This window comes from Monodon monoceros, unplaced genomic scaffold (assembly GCF_005190385.1).
Source record: "Monodon monoceros isolate NGI ecotype Baffin Bay Population unplaced genomic scaffold, NGI_Narwhal_1 Super_Scaffold_14, whole genome shotgun sequence".
NCBI lineage: Eukaryota > Metazoa > Chordata > Mammalia > Artiodactyla > Monodontidae > Monodon > Monodon monoceros.
Genome location: NW_021703770.1, coordinates 28,934,861 through 28,962,161, shown reverse-complemented (window position 1 = coordinate 28,962,161; position 27,301 = coordinate 28,934,861). Strand labels below are relative to the sequence as shown.

At 35.7% G+C, this 27,301-nt stretch overlaps 1 protein-coding gene across 1 annotated transcript in view; it reads left to right on the top strand.

Annotated features, from left to right (window-relative positions):
• ZFPM2 (zinc finger protein, FOG family member 2) overlaps nt 1–27,301 on the top strand; it is a 462,014-nt gene that overhangs the window by 217,604 nt on the left and 217,109 nt on the right. Inside the window, exon 4 of the mRNA XM_029222662.1 lies at nt 19,393–19,511. Within this exon, the coding sequence (XP_029078495.1) occupies nt 19,393–19,511 (119 nt within the window). The remainder of the gene's footprint in view (nt 1–19,392; nt 19,512–27,301) is intronic.

The window sequence follows — 27,301 nt, the reverse complement described above, 5'->3', positions numbered from 1 at the left end:
TGTGAACACGGCCGAATTACTTAATCTCACAGCCTCAGCCTGTTCATCTGCCAAATGGAAGTTATATGCTTCATATAGTTTTTATAACAGTTAAATGAGATAATCCAGGAAAGGCAGGTAGCTTAGTGCATGGCACATAGTAGGCACTACAAGGTGTTAGTTATGATATATGATAAATTTGTAATAGTAATAACATTTGTTTTATAATCAATACACTATGTTAAAGTTACTAAAAGCTAGTTAAATGAAGCTTTTTAAATGTAAGTTAATAGATTTAATCCTCCCCTAAAAATTTAGTTGGGAGACCTTGCTTTAAAATACTTCTTCCGTTTAAAAGAAGCTATGTAGCGTACATTTTAATGTTTAAGTGTAAAAAGCAGTCACCGCATGTCAAAGAATTATTTTCAACAGACCGCATTCTCATCCCTTTTGTAGATCTTTTATATGAAATTTCCTAACACCACAAAGAAGAAATACGAACATATGGTTGGAAGTAAGAAATCAGCAACAAGGTCCCACATTCAGAAAATTACAGCTGGAAGCTTTTTTCCCTTTGCTTATATTTTGTCAAGATACTTAACTGGAAAATACGTTTCTGAACGTCGAATTTGTTTTTTACACTGTGCATTATTTTCATCTCAATGCCACTACATGACGTTGAAATAGTTTTCTGTGGCTGCCAGTTTTGGTAGTTTTACTATTGCATACTGACCTGTAAGTTCAAACTTCTCCAAAGTTAAAACATGAACCCATGTGTCAAAATTAGGCATCTGGTGCTTATTTGTAAAGCAGTGGAGTGGGGGAAATCTCCTGTATTAATTCTACTCTCAGGAACCTATACAACATTTTAATATTATTCCTGATATAGTATTCTTTTTGAAGTACATGCTTTATGTTAGGCCTTGTCATTGCATATTATACTATTTAATTATTACAAGGATCTCATATGATAGGTATTATTTCCCTCATTTTTATAAATAAGGGCTCTGGATTTCAGTTTAACTATTCTATCACACAGTTGTTAAGTAGCAAGGCTGGAATTCAAACGTTATGTCCATCTGACTTCAAAACACATTTTCTTTCAACTCCACCATGCTGTGCCTGTACTTTTAAGTGAAAATATCATGAATATCCTGGATCAAAGAAGGATCTTTATATTGCAAGAAACACTCGACTTATTGAACAGAGTTTCAGATGAACATACCCATTTAAATGCATTTACATCTTGCTTAAAGGCAGTACTTTCCAAGGAAACTGAAAATAAGCAATTAGATTTAATTCACTTGTAGGTGTACACCTAAGGCCATACCTACACCAGCCAAATAAATGGAGATTTTCGTATCTTTCACCAGGGAGCAGTAATATCTGTGTTGCCATTTTAGAAAATGTATAACCTTACAGTATATTTCCATTTAAAACAGTGTAGCAGATTAAATCCATTTTGGCAGTGTATTTCTCATTTTTCACTGTTTTACTGCAGTATCGTAATGACTTTATCTGACTCACTATAGCATCTGAATCCCACAAAAAGGAACAGATGAGAAAATGGCCATCAAATGCCATTTAAATTACCTGCATTTTGAAGAAATTGCTAATGTTTTATAAATGTGTAAAACTATCTTTCCAAAAACAAACCAATATTTGAAGATTAATAATGAGTATTATTGATAAGTCTTTCTGTATGTTGGGAAATTAGTAATGTGTTAGTATTTCAAAATTAGTATTTTGAAAAAAATCAAAAATTACTTTTTCCAGACTCAGAAGGAGTAAAACCAGATTCCAAAAAAAGGAATATTGGAGTGGGATAGGGAGGGTGGGAGGGAAGGAGATGCAAGAGGGAAGAGATATGGGGACATGTGTATATGTATAACTGATTCACTTTGTTATAAAGCAGAAACTGACACACCATTGTAAAGCAATTACACTCTAATAAAGATGTTAAAAAATAAAAAAAAAGTTTTTTTAATTAAAAAAATAAAAATAACAAAGAAAACAAAAAAAGGAATACTTTGTTATTTATACAATAAACAATTCTTATATGACAAATATTTTCTGACAGCTGTTGTAATCAATTTTTATTTATTGATAGTGAGTTACAAATATTATAGTTGAAGTTCTACAAATCAGCAATAAATATTAAAAAGAGAAATTTCATATTGTTCATTTTCAGTTCTTCAGTTATCAATTAAATATGTGAATATTCAGGTGATTTCTCTCCTTACAATTGTATAAAGCCTGGGTAGATAGATTTTATATTTGCTTCAGTTGCAGATTATTTTTTCTATAATGGGATGGGTTAAATCTATTTGGTTGACTTTGTTTTCAATAATTAGTATTTTAAAAGCTTTCAAGGTCATAAATCCATATTTTAGCTGAAATTTTTACTGAGATAATTATAGATTCGCATGTAGTTGTAAGAAAGAATTCAGAGAGCTCTCTTGTACAATTTTCCCAGTTTTCTCCAGTGGTAACAATTTACAAAACTTTTGTATATCATCACCACCAGGATGTTGACATTGACAACCCACCTACCTTATTCTGATTTCTTCAGTTTTACTTGTACTTGTCTGTGAGTATGTGTGTTGAATCTACACATATATTTTTTAGAACTAGAAGTGTTCTCAGAAAGTCAGATAGTGCATTAGGCTGTTTCTACTGTCCAAAAAAATGTTTACTGGCTAGTGATCTATTGAAATCCATAATTAAAGCCAATAAAAGATCTTGGTGATGTTAGTAGATTATTTGTTTAGTTTAATTTGCATTTCCATGATTAGAAGTTAAATAAGAACCTCCTGCATTAAAACCCTCTGAAGAATTTACCTCCATTTTCTTTGAAGAGAGGGGAAACACAGTTCCCCCAGTGTGCCTCCCCCATGGATTAAAAGAGTACATTGTTACACAATAAATTCAGCAGCCAAGGGGAACTTTATCGTATGACTCTCCCTGACTCATCAGATTATATATTCATCAATAAATTCATCAATCTCTCTCTTTTTTAAATCATTTTTGTATGTATATATCTGGAAGAAATTAAGCCTATTAACGGAGTATAAAAGAAGGAATCTTTGTTTTCTAATTTTTAAGGGATGCATCCTTTCCTTCATTTATACTTTCATGTTCATCTTATCCTGTATAATTGAAGCGACTCTATATACTTTTGCAAATAGTCTCTTCATACTCTCTCTTCCATCCCTCTCTCCCTTCCTTCCTTCCTTCTTCTGTGTATTCAAATAATATTTATGAAATCCTTAAATCCTCACATTAGTCAGACATACACATGCACGTGCTACACTATGGTAGGTACTCTGATGGATTTGGTGCAAAGGAAGAAGGGACAGTGTGAATAATTCTACCTGGAAGTGGCTGCTTATCAAAAGACGTTCTGGAGGACTGCCTGTACATGTCCATCCTGGTACTCTACACAATATTTCCATGAGTCACAAAGCCAGGACCTTCAGGTTTCTCAAATAGTAAAATTCTGAAATAAAATAGCATGTTCCAAAATATATTTCTTAATTATAGAAGTAGAGAAACCTGAAGGGTCTGAACTATTAAGGAGGATAATCAGTCCTAACATGCATATTAGGGTATTTATAAAAGAAATGAAGTTCTGTCATTTTCATTTCATACATAGAATGTATTTATGACTAACAATATTCTAAGTGAGGTCAAGTGGGGATCACCATGATTTGTAATTGGAGTCTTCTTTCACCCTGCCCTAATGATGCTGTCCTCTTCTTTTCCTGTAATTGCGTTGTTTGTATGTAAATTAATTTCTTTTAAGTGCTTTAGAGTTTATTCTATTAAGTGGTCTCATTTCAAGTCTTGTTTATATTATTCTTTTGCTTCTAGCTCCTGTTTCAAATTTTAGGTCTGGTCCTGCCAGCTTGATTATAATTCCATATAATGAAGCTGAAACTAAAAACGTTCTGCTCTAATTTCATGTTCTGGAAAAAAGGAGGTATAATGACTCATATGGTCATGATTAAATATAAAGGTAGAAGTGTTTGCTTTATTGTAGACACAAGTTGGGTTTGAAGTATTGATTTAATGATCTTCAGTTGAGCAAAGTTATTTAAGGAAAGTGATACCCAAAATGCACGATAATTATAGGGCCATACACAAAAGTGATGCTCATTGCATGTTTGTTCAGCAAATGAATCAAAAAATGAATTGGTTAGGACTAAATGCTACGTGCTTGTCCCATGGCTTGCTTACGGAACCATGATCTTTCCTGGCCTACGTGGGTTAGTAATAAGTAATGGTTAAATACAGTCATTGTGTAGTAACCTTGATTCTTTCATACTTTGTTGGCTTTGAAAATTCAAAAGAATAAGTTAATAATGTATTTAAAAATACTGTTTTTTCTTGGAAATATGCTTTACTTAGGTGTAATATCCTTGGTTTAGAAGCTCAAATTGTTGATCAGAATGGCCAAAAATAATGATGATAGTAGTAATAATAATAAATCTGCATTTTCACAAGATTCTGGCAGAGGAAAAATTTTTGATTTTGATAAAGAGAGATATGTAAGTGTGAGGGATTATAGTAATGCAATATTTTTGAAGGACTTTTGGAGGGAGTATCCGTTTATATTTGGAATACTGACATTTTTCAGGATTGCTCTGACTTTCATGTAATTGTCCATTATACATGTAATCACTGTTATCCAATATAGCAGTGTTTGTTAGGGACTTCTCTTTCTTCCCAGTAGCCATCTCTCATGTAGTGGATGACCATAGCTATTCTTTAATCTTGATCAACTTCTCTCCCCACCTGCTGTAACTCATTTAATTGCAACAATTTGAGTAAAAATGTTCTATTGAGTTAAAAAGAAAAAGAAGGTAATATGTAGATCTACCCTAAATAATTAGAAAAAATAAAGACCAATATTCTCAAAAAAAGATAATGATAACTAATAAAAATACTTTCACTTTCAAGTGGTTTACCATGGACATCAGTTTACTTCTCAGTTGCTCCTCTTAAGTTTGTTTTGATAGTGAGACCATTAGGTAAAGAACTCAATGTAAACACTCAATAAATATTACAAATGTATCCTGATAATTTTGTAATTGAGAACATTTGAGGAGGGAAATGAAAAAATCTAATGATGGACAGACAGTAAGGTAGGGTAAATATTTTCCATTGTTTTAAATATGTTTGTTCAATTTTTTTCATGAAGATATAAGCATATTTCTTATTTTCTCCTGTCTGGAATTCTATATTGTCAGGATAATATCAGTGGAGCACTTAATCCTGGTTATCTAGAAATGGAATGGGTGCCTCACCTTTGATGTTAAACTTCACAGCTACATACCTCAGCCTGGCTTAGCTACGAAATAAAAAAGAATACCAGTGTGGGGTTACTGTGGACTGAAGCTCTCCATTACCTCCAGGGGCTGCTCCTGTCATCTTTTAGATCTTTTATGCCTCCCACTTTTCTTCATCTGGAATGAAAATGGTTCTGGGTGGAAGTAATTAAGATTATCAAGCAAGTCTGCATATTGAATGCCAGTAGTTTTTACCCAAATACCTCATTTTCCTTCTCAATTTAAAAATACTAAGATAAAATTTATAACATTTACTGAACACTTTCTGTGTAACAGACATGGTATTGAGTCTTTCACCTTTTTGTTCTCATGTTCACAACAAACTTACGAGGAACAATTAGGAAATTAAATTGATACCCATGGGAAATAACAGCAAGTCAGTGGGTACACCAAGAATACAAGCTGGTGCTCAAAATAATCAATAAATTTTTTTCTCATATTATCTGAATTATTGAATCCCAAGAGTGTATATAATCTCTATTCTCTAATGATTTATGAAGTTATTGTAAGAATTTGTTATATCTAATTTAATAATGTCCCATTGGCCATCTCCTTATTATCTATATATGTAGTTATTTCCCAGTATGCTCATAAAAGTGTCATGGTTTCCTGTTTTTGGTCAGATTCATCATATAAGAAAAATCAAAACTGTGGTACACTCATGCATTCAGTGGGGGAGAAAATATTATGGATTATTATTACAAATTGAAAGTAAAGTGCTTAAGCCTATGCTCTTAGCAATGGAAAATCATTACTTTGACTCTAGTTAACACATGTGCTTAATTATGTCCATAGTTCAATATCTATTATATTTTAACTCTATTCCAGATAACTAATATTTAAGATGAATAATATAAAGAAACCAGATGGGTCTACAGAATACCATTTATTATCTATGGTTGTAATTAAATTAGAGAAACTAGAGAGAAAATCAGACATAACATGTATTTGATAGCTTAGTGCAAATTATCTTTACATTTATATCCATCTTTTTTTAAAAAAAATAGCCTTTTTGAATATGTCACCAACGTTTTATACATATTTGATAGATATACATTATCCCAAACACACTTTCTAGCTTCTAATATTTATTTACAAAAGCTCTTGGTATTTATAGACAACATCTATTCATTTGTGTGATAGAGTTTTACAAATATCCTTTAAATTTAATACATTTTTGACTATGTGAGTATTCTGGTATGTAGTCATCAAATAATAATAATGATGTAAAATCTAGAATTTTTTAAAAAAGAAAAGCAGTTGACTTCTTGCACCAAATATATAGTTCAGATAATTGTGGTTACTTCCGGGCACCTGATTCTGGTATCAAGAAGCACACCATTCGTTCTGGATGTGCTCATCTGTTAGAGAATACAGATCTTCCTTGACTTACGTACAATGGGGTTACATCCCCATAAACCCATCAAAAGTTGAAAATTTGTAAGTCAAAAATGCATTTAATACACAATGCCATAGCTTAACCCTGCCTACCTTAAATGTGCTCTGAACACTTACATTAGCCTACAGTTGGACAAAATCATCTTTCCCAAAACTATTTTATAATGAAGTGCTGAATATCTCATGTAATTTATTGAATACAGCACTAAAGTGAAATGGTTGTATGGGTACAGAATGGTTTCTTACCCTCAAGATCGCGTGGCTGACTGGGAGCTATAGCTCGCTGCCCAGCATCATGAGAGAGAGAGTATGATTATCGGAACGCACATAGCTAGCCTGGGAAAAGATCAAAATTCGAAGTATGGTTTCTGCTGAGTGCATTTTGCTTTCGCATCATCGTAAAGTGAAAAATCCTAAATTGATCCATCGTAAGTTGGTGACCATCTGTAGATTACTTCACCTCGTCTATCAAGTGACCTGTCAAGGAACAAGTGATGAAAAGTGTCCCTTCTACCTTTAGTCACCGTAAACTGTGGTAGATACATACATTTATAGAGAAGATACACTCATAGATGAGCTCACCTCTCTGATCTTTAGTGCTTGAAGTGATAGCTTCTAGTATTGTTATCTCAGTTTCAGGAGTTTATGTGAAATTATCAAAAAAGAGTGAAGTAAAATTTTCTAATATTGAAAATATTTTATAAGAAAAGGCTAGTGTTGTTTAAGATGAAGGCATATTACAAGATCTATTCCAACAATTTTAAGAAATGTCATTTTGTCTAAAATTAACCCATTTGCAATATTGAACAGCAGAAACTTTTACCATCAGTTACGATTTCTATGGTCTTAAAACTGTTTTTTACAACAAATTCCAGTCATTTGTTTCTTCCGATTTGGCAGTAATTTTAACTCAAGGCAACACTTTCTAGTTCATTGAACCTCTGCCTTGCAAGCAGTTTTATTTGTAACATAACAAGTGTGTTTAAATGCTCATGTTAGTATTATATCGTGTTCATTTTTGAAATAAATTATTTCTGATCTATTAAAAGAAAAAGATGGTTTATACTGTCTTTTGCCAGCTTTCACTCCTCTGAGATGTCATTCCTGATCTGAGTTGACTTAGGAGACTTTTCTTCTTGCTGGTCAAATTTTATCTCTTTCCTTTATCAAAAACTTCATATGTTGGGTGATAATTACCTCATGATCATCAGAATAAGTCACATAAGGAAAAGATCTACATAAGATTCATGTTTATATCTCAAGTAACCAGCATTGCACCTAACATTATGTGTTCAACAAATAATTTTGAATGAGTAAATACTTATTTAAATAAAGTTCAGTTGAGTGTGGTTTTATGAAGAAAAATAGTCCTGGGAGCTTCCCTGGTGGCGCAGTGGTTGAGAGTCTGCTTGCCGATGCAGGGGACACGGGTTCGTGCCCCGGTCCGGGAAGATCCCACATGCCGCGGAGCGGCTAGGCCCGTGAGTCGTGGCCGCTGAGCCTGTGCGTCCGGAGCCTGTGCTCCGCAATGGGGAGAGGCCACAACAGTGAGAGGCCCGCGTAACGCAAAAAAAAAAGAAAAAAGAAAAATAGTCCTGGATTTGAATAATTGCAGAAGTTTAATACTTGGTGAGCTCTTGGGCCATGCTCCAAATGAGCATATGTAAAGCTTCCTATCAGAGGTCACGCCACAGACATGATGTTTTCAGAGGCAGTTGCTTCTATGTGAAGAAAAGGATCAAACCTTAGTTCTGCACAGCAATCTCTGAGTTTATGGAAACTACACTCATGAGTAATAATGTCAGCCAGCCAGCCTACCTGCCTGCCTGCTTTCTTTCCTGCCTCTCTCCCTTGCTTCCTTTCTTCCTTCTTCCAGATCTGGCATTTCTATATACCACATTCATGTTGGAAAGGGAAAGATCCAGGGAAAGGAGAGAGGAATTGAAGAGAAGAAGAATATATACATGTATATATAACACATACCTACTTAACCCACTGAGTTTGTTAAATGTGTGACATAGGAATATTTTACAAGTTAGGCACTGTGAAAGCACCAGATTTTCTAGTTTGCAATCACTGTGTACAATTTCACATGAGAAAGTTCTCTTTGGAGAAAATGCTATCAACCAAATAAAAAGGTGGGAAATCGTTTGGAATGTTCAAAATGCCTTTTATACTTTGTATATTTAGAAAAGCTTATATTATTTCTTATGCTAGTAATGACATGATATATTTAATCAGACTTTCAATTTTTAAATTTTAGTTTATTTAGTAACTGAACACTTTCTCTGAAGAGTGATCATCAGGGGTTGTCATGAATGGGGGAGGGGTGGGGGCATTCCACTGTTTTAAAACCATGTATCTTTGATTTCTTCTCTCTGAAATTTTTGGGACAGAAATGTAAAAGTTTATTGTGAACTCTGATAATCAAACAATAATTTTGCCACTCTTCCCCCTGTAACACTCTCCCAGTGTCTTGTTTGCGTAATCTTTTCTACCACCTTGCCTCTTTCGAAACTCGCCCTGTGGCCCCATCCTTCAGGCACTCACATTCTGCTTTCCAAATTGACTGGCTGCTAATCTTACAGATGAATCCACTCTAATGGCTGCTGATATGATACTGGGGCTTGAGGTCTATCCTTCCACATAGTTAAGTTGTTAAAAGTTTTTAAAAGGGGCAGTCTGATAAAGTGAAATGAACACAAGAGGGTCAGAAAACTGGGTTTGGAGTCCTAGTCTCACTACTAATTTTGTAACTTAAATAGTTATTGATACTTTAGCTTTTAGTTCCAGCCCAATGAATAGGATGATAAATGGTAAAATAATAATAATAATGCCTACACTGTCTGAGAACTTCTTATTAAAGTGTGTGTTATAAAGTGAAAGAGTATTATGAATATACAAAAGTGATCGTTTCTTTGAAACAATAGTTTAACCCAAAATAGTGAACACACACACACACACACACACGTTTATATTTTCTGCAACACTACCAGGTAAAAGCATTGTTGGGTAATCTAGAAAGTTCCATGTACAGAGATAATAAATACATACAAATCACTATTATAAGGAAGAAAATGGTAAAAAAAGAAATATTAGCGCTAAAATCAAATACTCTAGGACTTCAAAGGGATAGATCACCTCTGAATTTCTGGCAAGGAGAGGCTACATGAATCAGGGGAATGTTCCTTAGGAGATGACAGACAGACTTCAAAAGATGGTAGGGTTTAAACATAACACTAATGATGGGTATTTCAAGTAATATACCAGAGAGGTAACACCTTCACAACACAGAAAGATCAACTATATACAGCTCCCCAAAAGCCAGAGTGTCAACGAGGCTGCTTTTGGCAAGATTACTCTGGTCAGTTATGTGTAACTTAAAAATATATACAACTGTGAAGATATACAAGCATTAATAAAAGACTCCATAATTACGAATAAATGACTGCAGCTTGCTTGATCTTTAGGAATTACATTTTTGGAAGTATTTTCTGAAGCTAAAAATATCTTCAGCAATGAGTTCAAACTTTAGAAACAAAAACTTTGTGCCAGTATTACAGCCTACATATTAAATCTTTCTGTAGACTAAAGACATTTTCAAAATAGATAAATATATACATATATTGTATTTATTGAAGAATCCGTACAGTTAGAGAATTAAGTGGCTGATATAGTCGATGCTTTAATGTTTAGTGTGCAGGACTTATTCTCGCCAATTTGGGGACCCATGTCAAGGTTTCATAAAACACTTCAATATTATATGTGGTGCACTGACAATAGTGTTAAGTGTGAACTCAAGTATCTTAGGATCTATATTCATTGGTAACATATTAAATTTTTCTTCTCTTTATCGTTCTGTTTTCCACTTATTTTTAAAAACTCTTTAAAAATGATACTTGTTCTTTGGATAAAATTTTTAAAATCTATAATGGAATATCATTTTTAGACCAGTCTTCTGCAGTCTTCTGTCTTTGAGAGTACTCTACAGTGCACTGTTACTTCCCTGGATTAGATTAAAGGGTTTCAAAGTAATGCTGTAGCTGTCCCCATGTTATTTGTCAAGTCATTCTGCCATCCTTTGGTTCTCTGATATCACGACCTAAAAAGTGAACTCCCCACTCCCACGTGGAGCTTCACATAGATCTTCCTTCCAGGCAAAACTCATCCTAATCACAACTGATGCTTAAGAATGTTTACCTGTTAAAGCTTGTCAGTACATTTTCTTTCATCTCCATCTATACCATCTCACAATGTTAAAAGCATGACTATATCTGGGTTAATAGGAGTCAAGCTGAAAAAATACCTCATAAGGCAGCGGTCTTTAAATATCAACAGTGGCTTGTGAAAAGTTCCATTGTGTGCCAAATATAATATCTTCTTCTAAATTAATAAATGTGGACTTCCCTTGTGGCACAGTGGTTAAGAATCCGCCTGCCAGTGTAAGGGACACGGGTTCAAGCCCTGAGCCGGGGAGATCCCACGTGTTGCGGAACAGCTAAGCCCACGAGCCGAAACTACTGACGCCTGCGCTCTAGAGCCCGTGCTCCACGACAAGAGAAGCCACCTCAATGAGAAGCCCGCACACCACAATGAAGAGTAGCCCCCGCTCACTGCAACTAGAGAAAGCCCGTGCGCAGCAACGAAGACCCAACATAGCCAATAAAAAAATAAATAAATGTAACTATGAGAAAGCATGCAATTTTAACAGACAAAAGTAAATGTTGCCTAAAATCTAGAACCTTAAGTATCAACGAGGCCTATTGATGTTCTGTATTAAATGTTCTTTAAAAGCCATTCCTTGCTTCTTTTTCATGGAACAGGAGCTTATGGTTGATTTTTACCCAGAGTTTCTCCTTTAGAGTTTGTCCTCCTGGAGAGAACAAGCCTTCTCTGACCAGGGCTCTGCAGGCCCTGACCCTTCAGTGGACCTCCTGCCGACAGAGACTTTTGGCTGTTGCGCCCCCGCTGCTGTTTCCTGTGTCTGCTTACCCAGACCTCTCACATCCATGGTATTCCTGCCTACCTGTACCTCCCAAAGCATATCCTCCTTCCATGTCTCAAGATTTGAATCAGGAAGTGCTGTTGGGTCAGCCTGTGACAAAGAGTGGTGTCTGGAAGGTCAGGGAGGGTTTCTGGCAGCAAAGAAGTATACTGTCGGGCTTCCCTGGTGGCGCAGTGGTTGAGAAGTCCGCCTGCCGATTCAGGGGACACGGGTTCGTGCCCCAGTCTGGGAAGATCCCATATGCCGCGGAGCGGCTGGGCCCGTGAGCCATGGCCGCTGGGCCTGCGCGTCCGGAGCCTGTGCTCCGCAACGGGAGAGGCCACAACAGTGAGAGGCCCGCGTACCGCAAAAAACAACAACAACAAAGAAGTATACTGTCCAAGTTTCTTGAGCAAAAGGGTGCTGGCTCCCCTCTTCCTTCCAGCAGCTGAAAAGTGTCCAGAAACTACAGCTCCCCCTTCCAGCGACTTTTCCAAACATTTGCAACAGCTAGTCACACCCCAGGTGAATAGTTTCCGACACCTGGGATGAGCTGAGTTTTTGTTCATATAAATGGACATAGAACAAAGGGCAAAATATGGCTCCCAATCTTGAACACGGTCTCTGTATGTAAAACTTATTTTGTATGTGAATATGCAGGTAGAGGTTTTTTATTTATTTCAGGTCATAGTTTTGTTTTTAAAAACATCTTGAATTTTCTACTTTATTACCAATAATATTACTACCTAAAACAACATTTTCCCTCTCTATTTAAAGATGATAATTTGTAGGTTTCAATGGGTCTTAGGATAGAAAGAATATTTAGACATATAATAGCCTCAGAATTAATCCTTAAGGTCAGCCAGAATAATAAAAGTTTCCTGAGTTTGTAATACATGCCAGTATTTGGTAGCGTATGCATGTCAATTTGCTTCTTAACGCTGTACACATTGATTTCTATGACTTTTTAGAAACTATAGCCGAAGGGTGTGTTTTGTATTCTTAAGAAATGCAGTGAATTAACTTTGCTAGATTTTAGACAATTCCAGTGTCTTGTTTTAGGTTTTAGGTACTGAATGCATTGCATGAAAAGGGAATGATTCTATTTTGCCACCACCATTATGTTATCTTTTCCAGTGCAATTACAAGCTAATTCAGGGCTCTTTGTGTTACACTAACAGCTTCTGATTTCGCTGCTGTTACCCAGTACCTCTTCATGCACTTTTAATGCCATCTGCAGTGCCCCCAGCACTTACCTTAGGTGAGCATTTTTCTCTAAGTAGAGACTCATCTTTGGCAAATCATTAATGGAACATCAAAAAGATCCCATCTGTTAGAGTTACATATGGCTAAGATCAGAATTATCAAATATCTCGTTTTTTTCTTTATTCTTTTTTTTTTTTCTTTTTTTCCTTTCTTATCCACACAATAAATGTAGTTGTCAGCAGGATAAGTTCATGCACCGGATAAGGTCACAATTTCATTTCGTGACAACTTCCAACAGTAAGAACTTACAAGGTTCGATTTATTAAAGAGTCAGAAGATAAGATCACTGCATGGCCAGCCTGATTTATCAGGGTTCGACTGGAGTACTTGAATAGGGAATGTCGTATTTCAAGTTTATGTTCAAAACTGTAGTTTAGTGTGTGTGATGACTGTATGACTCAAAAATTGAGAAGGAAAATTAGAAAAGGTATCCCTATAAGGCGATTTGTAGCTACTAACCAAGAACTATCATTTCCTGTGCCAAACCATGCTTTGAGATGGGTCAACAGAGTGTTATATAAATGGCACTATTTGTCTTAGAATGCAGACGAAACATGCTGTTATTAATGCCTGAGGAAACACACATAGTGGCAAGACTGCAGTTTGGCTGTAAAGATAATCAGCAGTTAAATGATCATCTAACCCTCTTATGTATCTGGCAGGTAGCTGTCAAATGGTTAAACCATAAAATAGCAAGAGCTCTGCCATACTTCAGCCACCTTGGCTGACTTTGAAAATGTTTTGAGATTTTTAGAATCTTTGAGTGCTTTTTGAACTCAGCATGACTTCGGAGCTGTCCATGTTTGATACCATGATGTATAATGTTTTCCAATCATGAAGAAAATATAAATATGGGTTCTGACGCTATAGCCTTCTGCTGTAGTAAGACCTGATAAACATTATGAGCTAATTCATGTGGTCTGCTTTAAAATTTGGTTATGTATTTAAAACCACGTTCAAACCAATCCAAAGTTTATTTTCAGCAAATGAAATAGGATCTTCTTTCATCTCATTTACTTGCAACCATGTCCTTCTATGAAATCTGAGCCTGGAGTTAAGGGATGTTCTGTAAATACCATATACATTTATGCCATCGACTTAATGCTGAATTCAGTTGAAGCGTGATTGCTGATAATTATGCTAAAAGGCCCACATCTTGTCTGTTCCCCTTTGGTATGCTACAGTTTTCATATACTTTGCTCTCTAATGAGGCATCAAAAGGACTCTATTAAAAAGAAACAAGACAATGACTTGATAGCACCTTCAATAAAAAAAGATTTGAGGGTATCTCCCTTGATTTTAAGTATTTGTTTCCACCAGTAAATTTCTTTTATTTGGACAAAAAAAGTGGGCTGATATCTTAAAAGCTGCAGTGTGTTTGGTAGTGATTTCTTACTCAGGGCTTTTTCTTTAAGTGACGCTATCATAAGTCTTTGAGTAATCGCAGACTTTTAAAAGTATACATTATCAAGAAGATAAGAGAAACAGCCCTCAGCACTAACAATATTATCTTTTACCAGAATTGATTAGTCCATCCAATGTGTCTCAAATATTTTGTGTGAACTTACCCAGCATGTTAAAAATATGAATTGGGCAGAAAAGAAAACTTCTTCATCCTGCTCCATGTTTCACAGATGAGGTAATATAGTTAATGCAATAAAATGTTGAACAAATGAAATGTATGATTGTTGTAATACAAAGAGAAGACACGTATTAAGACAACTTTTTTTTGTCTTTAAAATGAACTTTAACTGTACTACAGTTAAGTCTGTGAACTTACGAAAATCCTTATGCAATCAACGATGTTCAATTTGTATTTTGCACTTACCACATGTCACAAACTATATTAATTACCATAGAATAAACAGAAATTTAAAAATGCACCTGTAGTTCAAGATGTTGAGGTGAAAGAAGTTATCAAGGAGAAACCACTAGGGAATCATTAAATGCAAAACTGCATGGACTATAAATGTTATGGGAGAATTAGGGAAGGAGAACTCAGTTTGTTCCAGAGTTCAGAGTTGTTTGGTGAAAGAGAATACCTTCGAGTTTGATCTCGCAACATTAATAGGGTTTATCAGGGCAGCCAGGAGGATGGTGTGTCTGCCAGGTAGCAGCAGCAACAATTCTCAGAAAGGTGTGGGAGTTAAACTGGAGATGAGGAGGAAGGTGCCATAAGGAAGATTTTCTTGACTGGAAAGAAGAAGAAGAAATTCTGGAGAGCAGAACAGGCAGTCAGGCACATGCTGTGGAGCAACTCTGCGGTGGTATTAGGATTCAGGCATAGATGTTCAAGTTGGGATGGTCGAAAGGAAGCTAGTGAAGGGACTTGCACAAATGAACGACAAGATGAAAGTGGAGTTTTTAATATGTTTATCCTGGCAGGAATTTGGAGCCCAAATCAGAGCTGTAGAGTGAGTTGAGGCTGATTGGTCCTCTACATCTGAGTTGGTAAAAACTGGGAAATGCTGATAAGAGAGGTAAATCCAGGAGATATTTAAAAGGACGTTAAAAGTCAAGGTATGGAGAGTATTTTGGATAGAGGTGTTAAAGAAGGAATGTGACCATAGACCCTGAATAGTTAGATGTGATGGTGGAAGTATGTGGACATGCTCTTAGAATGCTTCAGTGTCTTTGTGGTGAAATAGTAAATGTTTATTAGGTACTTTGCTTATGTTATCTGAGTGAATCCTCACAGCAGCCATATGAGGAAGATATTGTAATTCCTATTTGGTTTGAAGAAACTGAAGTTGAGAGGGTTAAGGGACTTGCTCAGGATCACATGACTTGTTCCACTTACTTTTCTCCAATTCGATTTTGAATCTGTGTGCTGGCCTCCCATTCTAGAACTTTCCATTCACTCCAGACACCCATGGTCTCCATCTCATCAAAAGGAATTTTCCCAGTCCTTTTCTTACTTTTGTAAATGTTCAGGTTACTTGATTGATCCCTCCTCCTTTAAATTCCTGATCAATCCATCGGATGCTATGGTACCACGTCCAGTTTATGCTCTATTTTCTATTTTCTCACACTTCTCTTAAATATTCTGTGCCTACTCCTCCATCCCTCTGCTATTTGAAAATCCTTGGAACTCTATCCTAGATCTTTTTATTTTATCATGTTATACTCTCTCCTAGATCAAAAATTCTATGACTTTTACCATATACAAGCTGGTTTTAATTAATAAATAAATGCCAACATTTATCACTCTAGCTAAGACCTTGCTTCTGAGCCACAGGCTTGTACCTATCCACCCCAAATCACCTCCTGCCTTGCTTACAAAGCCACTTTGACCTCAATATTTCCAAGCTATAACTCCTTATCCTTAAATCTTCTTTTTTCGGTGTACCCTATCTCAATAGGTACATGACCATTGGCCCATTTGCCCAAGCCAGATATAAGAAGATCATTGCTGGACCTAAAATCTAAATAATCACTAAGTTCTATGACTTCTACTTACCAAGCCTTATGGATTACATTTCCTCAGATTTATCCAGAACCCAAGCTTGTTTTGTTAGTTGCTTTATGCCTGGGTGTATGTAACCCACTATCTGGTATTTAGTAGTTACCCAATAGATATTAGTAGAATAAATGAATGAATAAACTAATGAATGGATTCAGAAAAGAATGAGTAAACAAATCAAATGAGAATGGAACTTTGCTTTCTGATTTTGAAATCTCTGATCTTTTCCAGCCAAACATTCTTTTTATGATAAGCTAGTTCTAGGACCTGGGTCTTTGATCCAGCATCTCAGTGTTCTTTCTACCTCTCGTAGTATATCATATCTGGGGAAAGAAAATCATGGTGTCACGGACACCTTATCAAGTAGCAAGAGAGTGCAAACCCCTCTTTAACAATGACAGACCAAAGACTTAGAAAAGACATCACCTACTCATGGCCATTCGGCTGGCTATTTGATAGAGGGACTAAAATTTAATCTTAATTTAGTGCAATAATGTTTCCTCTATTTCATGACACTTATTAATCTTTGAAAAAATTAAAAAATATTATACTCTTAAGCAACATGTATGTTAAATGAAATATAATTTCTGTTTATACAATATCTTATTTCTCTTGCTATCAGTAAACTATGTAGTCTTGGTAGTGTATAAATGCTATTTGCAATGTGCTTATAGTTTTCTATAAAGCTGCTCTGAATAAATGGATATTTTAATTTAATTGTTTCAGCAACAGAAAAGACTTCCCCAAACCTCAGAATAACATCTGACATCTTGATAAGCAAGAAAGGAGACTGAAGTTTGCCTGTTTGTCTAATAAAGTTGAAAAGATTGACTTGAGAGCTTGAACAGTTACTGGACTTTCTGTTATGTCCATCTTTAAGAGCTCGTAAAACTATTTTTGGCCTGCTTAAAATTTTAATGCATAGTCAAAGACACCTCCAAAACTTTGGAGATATTTGGGTATCACTTCATGATCTGCCCTAAGTTTGTAGTTCTTAATCCATTAAAAGACAGACCTGGGCTTCCCTGGTGGCGCAGTGGTTGAAAGTCCGCCTGCCGAAGCAGGGGACACGGGTTCGTGCCCGGGTCCAGGAGGATCCCACATGCCGCTGAGCGGCTGGGCCCGTGAGCCATGACCACTGAGCCTGCGCGTCTGGAGCCTGGGCTCCGCAATGGGAGAGGCCACAACAGTGAGAGGCCCGCGTACCGCAAAAAAAAAAAGAAAAAAAAAGACAGACCTGCTTGTAAATCCACAGGTGTAGATAAGAAGTCACTGTTTGACTGAGTCTGAACCCTTTTCAAATGAAAAATGTCAGTGGCAGAAAGAGAGGATTAATTACATTTTTAAAGGGTTTTCAAAGATTTTCATGATTCCTCTGGTATCACTTGAAATGTGACATGACTAGGTTCTTTTTTTTTTTTTAGTGTATAAAAACAAGCAAATTATTTGGGCATCATTTTTATGTAGAAAAGAACATTTTAAACTAGTGTTTAGCTGAAGGGTTGAAATGTATTTTATCTTTAGAGGGTAAATTGTAAAGAAATTGTTTAAAATGTAAGCATGAATGAAAAATAAGAACTATCAGATAGAAATTAAAGTTTCTTTTCAAATAGAAAAATTATCCCAATTTTTTAAATAACTGCATTATCAATATGAAAATGCATACATACGTTAAGAGATATTTCCCACTGAGCCGTATTTGACATCATAACAGGTTGTTGGCTATGCTCTATCTTTGAGGATTTTCTATACAAGTCTCTGATTCTAATGCATTAATCAAAAAGATTGTATGAGGATAGGGCTTCCCTGGTGGCGCAGTGGTTGAGAGTCCGCCTGCCGATGCAGGGGACGCGGGTTTGTGCCCGGGTCCGGGAAGATCCCACATGCTGCGGAGCGGCTAGGCCCGTGAGCCATGGCTGCTGAGCCTGCGCGTCCGGAGCCTCTGCTCCGCAACGGGAGAGGCCACAACAGTGAGAGGCGGTAATACTATCAGGACATAAATGTCATAGATTTAATTACTTAAAGAGAAGGTCTCCAATTCCTGATTGAGATTTTTTTCCATTTATTCCAAACAATGTTTAGGCTTAATGACCAATTTAAAATTTTTTGAAGGCTTCATTTCTTTCTTTTTTTATTAATCTATTCATTTGTTTCTTGAGTGACCATTTGATGAATTCCTACTTTATGCAAGTGTGTATACTGTCTTTACTTCCTGTTTCTCTTTAATGATCCCAAAGTAATAATTAGGAGGAAATAAAAGGAAGAAGACCATCCTAAACTGGCTGTTTCTTAAGGGTTTTTGTCCAAACCTTTTTGGTAACATAGAATCTTACCTAAAGTACCAAATATAAAAAAGTAATGACTTTGACTAAACATTTTTTTAATTTGCAAAAACATACATGTCCATTTTTTGCACTTGTATTTGTTCTATCCACTGAAACTAGTAGTAAATTCAGGAAATTGCCAAGTACTTTCAAAAACTCCATGTTGTTCACCAAGAGCCTTGAATCATTGTAGTACAGTTATTGCCTAAGGTATATATCTTTAATTGTAATTTTTTAGTTACTTTGGTGATCAAATATAGGAATTTTAACTCTAAGTCATTGTCCTAATGCTTCTTGTCTATCTGTTTTGGAATTGGATCAATGCTTTCTGAGGACGTGTTATCATTTCTACTTCTTAAGGATTTACTAAATAGAATGGACTTCAGTAGGTGATAAGTGTGCAAAGGCTAAAGAAAGAAATTGGACTAAATGTGAATATAATTATAAGGACAAGTTTTATTATCCTCTCAGGATACCAAGATCAGTTGTTTTTCAGATGAACATAATTAATTCTCTTTATATGAATCCTGAGAATATTGTTCGTGTAAAGCAAGCACACAAAAAGAGACGGCTGTTGGTAAAGCACAAGTGAAAGTAATTTAAACGCCTCGTGTTCATTGTCTGCAGGAGAGCTGGAGGTGTTTCAGAAAGATGGAGAACGAAAAATTCAGAGTCGGCAGCAACTTGCAGTGGGAACCACCTGGGGGCCGTTCGCTGGGAAGATGGACCTGAATAATAATTCCTTGGTATGTAGATGTTCTGAGATGGTTGACTCTTAATACTTTGTCATAGTACAGAAATTATCTCTGCTTGCTTCCCAGTGAAATCACTAAAAATAGCTGTTTTTTCTTTTTCATGGACCACAAAACTGGGATGTCTTCCAAGTGGTCTGTCTCTGACAGTATTATACGTAGAATTTAGAAGGAAACAGGTTAATCATACTAAATGGTTATCTAGTAAGGTAATTTATAAGGTTGTGGCTTTATCTGCTTAGCCAGACTAATATTGTGCATATTTAATAATATATACAAATGCTTTTATTTTTTAGATGACACAAATGAATTGTCATACATTACAAGTTTACATGATGAACAAGGAATAAACAACCTTGATATTGCTTGGTAATACTATTTGTACCTTTAAGAGTGAGAATGAATGATCAGCATCATAATTTTTCTTGTTAACTTTTTTGTAAAAATTCTGAGATCAGAAAGTCTACCTCTAGGAAAGATTGTATGGACAACTGATTGATTAGATGTTTTAAAAAGTTATGGAAAGATGGAATATTTGGTTACATTTAAACTTCATTTCTTAATTGAATGTTAGCTTCCTATTGCAGCTGTAGCAAATTACCACAAACTGTGGCTTAAAACAACCCAAATTCATCATCTTGTAGTCTGAAAGGAATCTCTCTGGGCTAAAATCAAAGTGTCTGCAGGGCTGAGTTTTTTTCCTGGAGCTTCTGGGGGGGAATCTGTTTTCTTTGCTTTTCTATCTTCTAAAGGTTATCCACAACCTTTGGCTTCCAACCCCCTTCCACCTTCAAAACCAGCAATGGCTGATAGTCTTTCTCATATCTTTATTCTGACTCTTGTGTCTCCCCCTTCCACATTCAAGAACGCTTGTGATTACATTGGGCCCACCTGGGTAATCTAAGGTACTCTTGCAACTTTAATTCCATCTGCTTTCTTAATTCCCTTTTGCCTTGTAACATTCACCAAGTCCAGGAATCAGGACATTAGGACTTCTCCTATTATAAGTAACAATACAAGTGATAAAACTTGGGGATAAAAACGTTTTATATTCTTCAGGAGATCCAGAAATTATTTATATGTATGGAAGTCCTTCTCTCTAAATGCCATTTTTGTAGGAAGAGTTTCATGCCTGCTAAATATCTCCATCTACACTGGGGGTCGGGGGGAGACATAAAAACTCCCAGGGGGGTTTTGACAAGTGTGCTCAACTCAGCAACATTGCTTTCCTTTTTCAATTGAGTACGTGAAAGAAATTTCTTCTTCAAGCTATTACATGAAAGAAACTGGTATGTGCGGATTTTTGCTTATTTAGTGCCATGTGGATGAGACAGAGGTCATTGATTTAACTAAAAGTAATGATTGGAATAAATAAGAAACATTTGTGTCATCAAACTTTCAAACAACATAAAAGGTTCTAGGGGTGTGCTTTTTACTTCCTAAATCCATGTGTTTAATCCATAAAAGGATGAAGCAGGAGACTGTACCTGTGTTTAAGGACCAAACAAGTTGATAGACCAGGCTAAATATTTAATAATCTGGGCAGTTTAATTTGTGGTGGTCCAGTGCACCTACTTCAGAAAGGGTTTGAGAAGTGGCTTCACGAACACTGCAGACCTTAGTTGGCTGGGTTGTATTAGTGGACTGTTCTACTGATTCCTTTGATAGAGTAATATTAGCTATTATACTACTTTATCAAGCAAAGACAAGAGGAAGATTGTGTCAACATCAAAGGGTGAATTAAATGCTATTCAAAACCCATTTTATCTGGGGGTTTCTATTGGTTCTTTAGCATTGCTTTAAAAATGTTGTAGGCAATAAGATATTTATCTTATTTGTCACTGTATATCAGACACCAACATAAACTTTAGTCATTTCTCTGATATTTCTTCAAGAGTGTACTGCCATTGAAGTGGCAGCTATCGTTGCTATAAGAAATGCATGTTTTCCCCTTTATTACATCAACATAATATCTCTATGAAAATGCAACTTTTGATTAATCTTTATATCATTATATATATGTACACTGGTGCTTTTTACACATTTTTAACGTATGCTAAATTGTGATGTGTGGAAAGTAAACCTATTTGTGGGACTTTAATTTTCCAGTGAAATATTTTTAGACAGATGATATCATTTGGTTCTTTTTTCATGCTTCTATACCACTCTAAAGCTATCTTGTGCCATACATAATATCTTTTAAAGGATTCAATTTATAGTTATGAAGTTTTTGGTGTTTTTGATACTATTTGAAGTGAATGACTGCTCTTTAGGGTATCAAAAACCAATCGTGGGGAATAGTTTTTTAATAGAAAATAATCTTAATACCCTAATTTTCTCCTTTTTTCTTAGGATTTAAATATTTAATTCATGTTAATTCCCTAAACTATAGCATTTTCTCTATTTTTAAATGTAGTTGCTTTGCTAAAATATACTTAAAAAATTTTTTTGACAATAACATTCTTTTCCAGAATTTACTTTTGATTTTATGTCATTAAACACTACTAATACTAATATTGATACTATTGTTACTTCTGTAGAACAATTGTCTAAGTAATACTTCGTACTTATTTTTTCTAGACACTATATGGAGAATTGGAAATGGATTAGCTCCCTTACTCCCCAGAACAAACCTATGAATTTGGTTCTATTTTTATTTATTTATTTATTTATTATTGAAGTACAGTTGATTTGCAATGTTGTGTTAGCTTCAGGTATACAGCAAAGTGATTCAGTTATGCATATATATGTCTATTCTTTTTAAGATTCTTTTCCCTTATAGGTTATTACAAAATATTAAATATAGTTTCCTGTGCTATACAGTAGATCCTTGCTGGTTATCTATTTTGTACATAGCAGTGTGTATATGTTAATCCCAACCTCCCAGTTTATGCCTCCCCCCTTACCCCATTGGTAACCACAAGTTTGTTTTCTATGTCTGTGAGTCTATTTCTGTTTTGTATGTAAGTTCATTTATATCATTCATTTTTTAAAATTCCATATGTAAGCAATATCATGTGATATTTGTCTTTCTCTTTCTGACCACTTCACTTAGTGTGGTAATCTCTAGGTCCATCCATGTTGCTGCAAATGGCATTTTTCGTTCTTTCTTTATTGCTGAGTAATATTCCATATCTTCTTTATCCATTCACCTGTCAGTGGACATTTAGGTTATTTCCAGGTCTTGGCTATTGTAAATAGTGCTGCTCTGAACATTGGGGTGCATGTATCTCTTGGAATTATGGTTTTGTCTGGACATATGCCCAGGAGTGGGATTGCAGGATCATACATTAGCTCTATTTTTAGTTTTTAATGAATCTCCATACTGTTCTCTATAGTGGCTGTATCAATTTACATTCCCACCAAAGTGTAGGAGGGTTCCTTTTTCTCTACACCTTATCCAGCATTTATTTTTTGTAGACTTTTTGATGATGGCCATTCTGACCAGTGTGAGCTGATACCTCATTGTAGTTTTGATTTGCATTTCTCTGATAATTGGTGATGTTAAGCATCTTTTCTTTTTTCTTTAAACTTTTTATTTTATATTGGAGTATAGCCGATTAACAATGCTGTGATAGTTTCAGGTGCACAGCAAAGGGACTCATCCATACATACACATGTATCTATTTTCCCCCAGACTTCTCTCCCATCCAGGCTGCCGCATAACATTGAGCAGAGTTCCCTGTGCTATACACTAGGTCCTTGTTGGTTATCCATTTTAAATACAGCAGTGTGTACATGACGACCCCAAACTCCCTAACTATCCCTTCCCCCCATCCTTCCTCCTTGAATTTGGATCTGTTTAAAATTATATTTATGGATAAGAAAATAAAGGCTCAGGCCTTTTGATTCCAGTATCTGTGTTTTTAAAGACCAGGCCACACTCCTCCTCAATAGTATCTATAACATGATTTGAGTATGATAATATTGTTAGGGATTTCTTTACATGAATTCTAAGTTTATAAAAATCTCTGGGTGAAAATATGCAGTGATTAGAGGTAGACTCTTTTTTTTCTTACTTTGGACAAAATATTTGTTATTATACTTCATAACTATCATGACTGAGGAGTTATGAGTTAATTCAAAGACTACCACAATTTTATTACCTCTTTATATTTGGACAGTACTTTAATATGTGTTTTATATCATGAAGATAAATTTTCTTTACCATAAAATGTATAGCCTACTAAACCTTCTTTACCCAACCTGGAATCAAGTTTGGAATTAGCACACTCTTTTAAATTAGCACACCCTTTTAAATTGCTTATTCGCCAACCGACGTAATGTTACTCTGTTCAGACTCATGGTGTCGTCTCAAGAGATCCAGCACACTAATTAATCCAACACAGTAATTAATTGAGTCACCATGCCAGATGTCAAATCCTTTTTATATCTTTCAAGTTCCCATCTTGAAGTGCATTAGCAATATGCCACCTTCTGCAGGAAGCCTTTGCAGACCAGGCATTTGGATGTATGTAGAACATTTCCAGAAATATAGGCTATATAGAAACACCAAATGAATTGATTTGACAAAAAGTTTTCCTTGGAATCATGTAACACACTGAACACAGAAATAAATAATCTTTTGCTCACACCTCATTATCTTGTTAGATATTTCATGCTTAATAGCAACATATAGTTAATATTTTCATTGGGCCAGATAGGGGTCAAAGTGCTTTATAAGTTTTGTATCTCATTTAGTTCTTACATAAGCATATGAGAAGATAATATCCATTTTTTCCTCCTTTGTTATCGAGGAGGAAACTGCTACTGTGAGAAGTTGAATGACTAGCCCAAGGTAACCTCAATCTGACTTGAGAACCCATGTTGCAATCAAATACTGTCTGAGAAATTTTATCTGTAATATAGGGATAATAATGCTACCTAGCTTATCAGAATTTTGTAAAGACTAAATGAGGTAACATACATGAGTTATCCAGAAATACTGACTACTGTTACTGCTCAGTCACCTGTAAAAATGGGTCCATTAAAATCTGTCAAGTTTAAAACTGAAAAGACACTCCAAATTAAATAAGTAAAACTATAGACTTTTGGCATTTGGGTATTTTACATGCCTAAATTTGACTATTTTCCAAGGACACTGTATTAGTCTGGGTTCTCCAGAAAAACAGAATAGGGTGTGGTGTGTGTGTGTGTGTGTGTGTCTAGAGAGAGAGTGAAGGGGAGAGAGAGAGATTTATTATAAGGAATTGGCTCACATGATCATGGAGACTGGCTAGGTGAAAATCTGTAGTTTAGATCAGCAGGCTGGAGAGTCAGTGGTGTAGATGAAGTTTGTTACTTGGGGAGGCCAGTCTTTTTGTCCTATTCAGGCTTTCAACTGATTGGATGAGGCTCACCCACATTACAGAGGGCAGTCTGTTTTACCCAAAGTTCTCTGATTCAATTGTCAATCTCAACCAAAACTCCTTCCAAGTTAATACACAAAATTAACCATCACAGATTCCAAAGGTCTATGGTATATTGTAAGTTTCAGTTTTTTCAGGCAGTCTTATGCCCCTGAATGAATTGTTAGCCAGCAAGTGAGCCTAGTTTTTTTTCCAACATCCTACCTCTGTGCCAAGGAATAACTTAACGTGCTATCATGGTGACACAAATTTCATGTTTTTGAAAGTCTTATAATTTTATTCATTGAAAATATCAAAGGACTATTGACAAGGAAGGAATTTTTAAAATCACTTTAAATTGTGATCAATATCTGTTTTGGAGGTGTTTTAGAATTTCTATATTTATATGTTGTGCCTTTGATGTTTTCCCATTTTCTCCTGAGGACAGAGATCTTTGTAATATGCTAAAATCTCTGCTATGCTAGCCCAGGTAAGTGCTTAATAATGATCAAACAACCTTTATATAGAAGGTTAGGTGTCTCTAATATTAGTGACATTTGCCCTCTCTGTCTTTTGATATATCAGCTGTCAGTAGCTAACGAGTCTTATTCAGCGAGCTGCATGCTGGAATCATGCAACATGCATACTTAATTAAACAGAACGTAAATAGAAAGTCCCAGGTTACTTAATACATAATAGTAAACTTATCACAATCTGTTTAATTCAACAGATGAAATTTAACATAGAAATTTCATTTTACTGACGCCATTCAATCAGAATAGAGCCTTGTTTTATTTTCCCATGGGATTGTGACATTGAATTCTACAAATAGGAAATACACATATAAAGGATACTATAGGCAAAATTTTATTGACTTAATAATGACATGATGCTCACATTAAATTCCACCTTACATTTTTTAAGATAGTTATTAACATAGAAATGTGGTTGAGGAAAGAATTAGAGATTCCTGATCACATCACAGGGAAATATTAGAATTGTTAGATATCTCCATTGCTCCCCTTCTAGTTCTAACTCTTCCGGTACCCGTCTCTGAGCCCATTCATTGCCATGGTCTTCAAGCTTCGTGTTGTACACACTCTAGAGCAACTATATCCCTATCCATGTGTCTCTAGCGTTCACCTGTATTGCCAAAGGCTGCTTAGTGGAATCATCTCTGACTTTCTATTTGAGAACATTTCTTCCAGCCTCAGGAGCAAACCTAACTGCAAGCCCGGCAAGCTGGAAGTGCTGGAGAATTAACGCTTCCAAAAGTAATCCTCAACCAATTATGGGCAGAAGTAGGTGGATAAATACCCCTGCTTCCTCACCTCTCCATTAGGATATGAGAAGTGTTCTACACAGTCTCTTGGAATCTGCCAGTGAAATTGAGGTCCAGCTGGCTTTATAACACAGCATTTATGGGTTTTCTTTCCCTTCCTCCTTCCTCCTCCACACCTCTACTGAATTTTTCTGAGATCACCCCTCCAATAAACTACTGACACTTGAATCAGTCTCAGGGTAACCTTCTGGGGAAGCCATACCAACACAGCTTCTAGGATACAATAATGAAGTAAATTGGAAAGTTATATCCAAATTATTGTTGAGATTCTAGACGACATAGATTTTTTTTTTAATTTTTAGTATTCAATTCTAGATCACTGCCTCTGACAAATAATAGATACTCAATAGATTCTCTTTAAAATAAAAATCTGATCTAATTGAATTTCCTTACCAGGAGCAGTCTGACTGACTCTACCCATACCCTCCCATCTCCACCCTCTGAATGATATAATTTATAAGGCTGCTGAGGCATGACTTTTTGTGGGGTCTTATATTTCTTTTCATTGATGTTGACATTGTGAACAATATCCTCCTTTTAATATTCATTCTAATCTGGGCTCAGGACTACCATACTTTCCTACTTCTTATGTCTCTCTCGGTCTTGGCTCTTTTGAATTTAACTGTGAGTGTTTCCCAAAACACTCCAGCCTTTCTTCTCTTCTCCCTCTGTTTCCAGTGCCTCAGGGAGCTTATCCACTTGCAAAGCTTCAGCTACTAATTTACAAATGACATTTAAATTTAAAAATCTCTAACCTTGGCTTTTTACCCTTTCTCTAATAGCCCATTTCAACTGTTTTACAAGCCTTTCCCATTGACTTCCTCCAACTAAACAGTCAGGAGGCAAGTTTATTACTGTTTCCACATACTGTCTCTCTGTTCTTCTCCCTGACTTCCAAATTTTAGTCACCTTTAATCCGAAGTCTCTCCCTCTCCTTTCCTGCCTCTGCAGGAAGTTCTTTCTATGAGTTATCCCATGTTTCCCTCCCATTTCTACCTCTCCTTCTCTCACATCTCAAATGCCTATTTACATATGTAGTCATACACAACACACACACACACACACACACACACACACACACACACACACACACA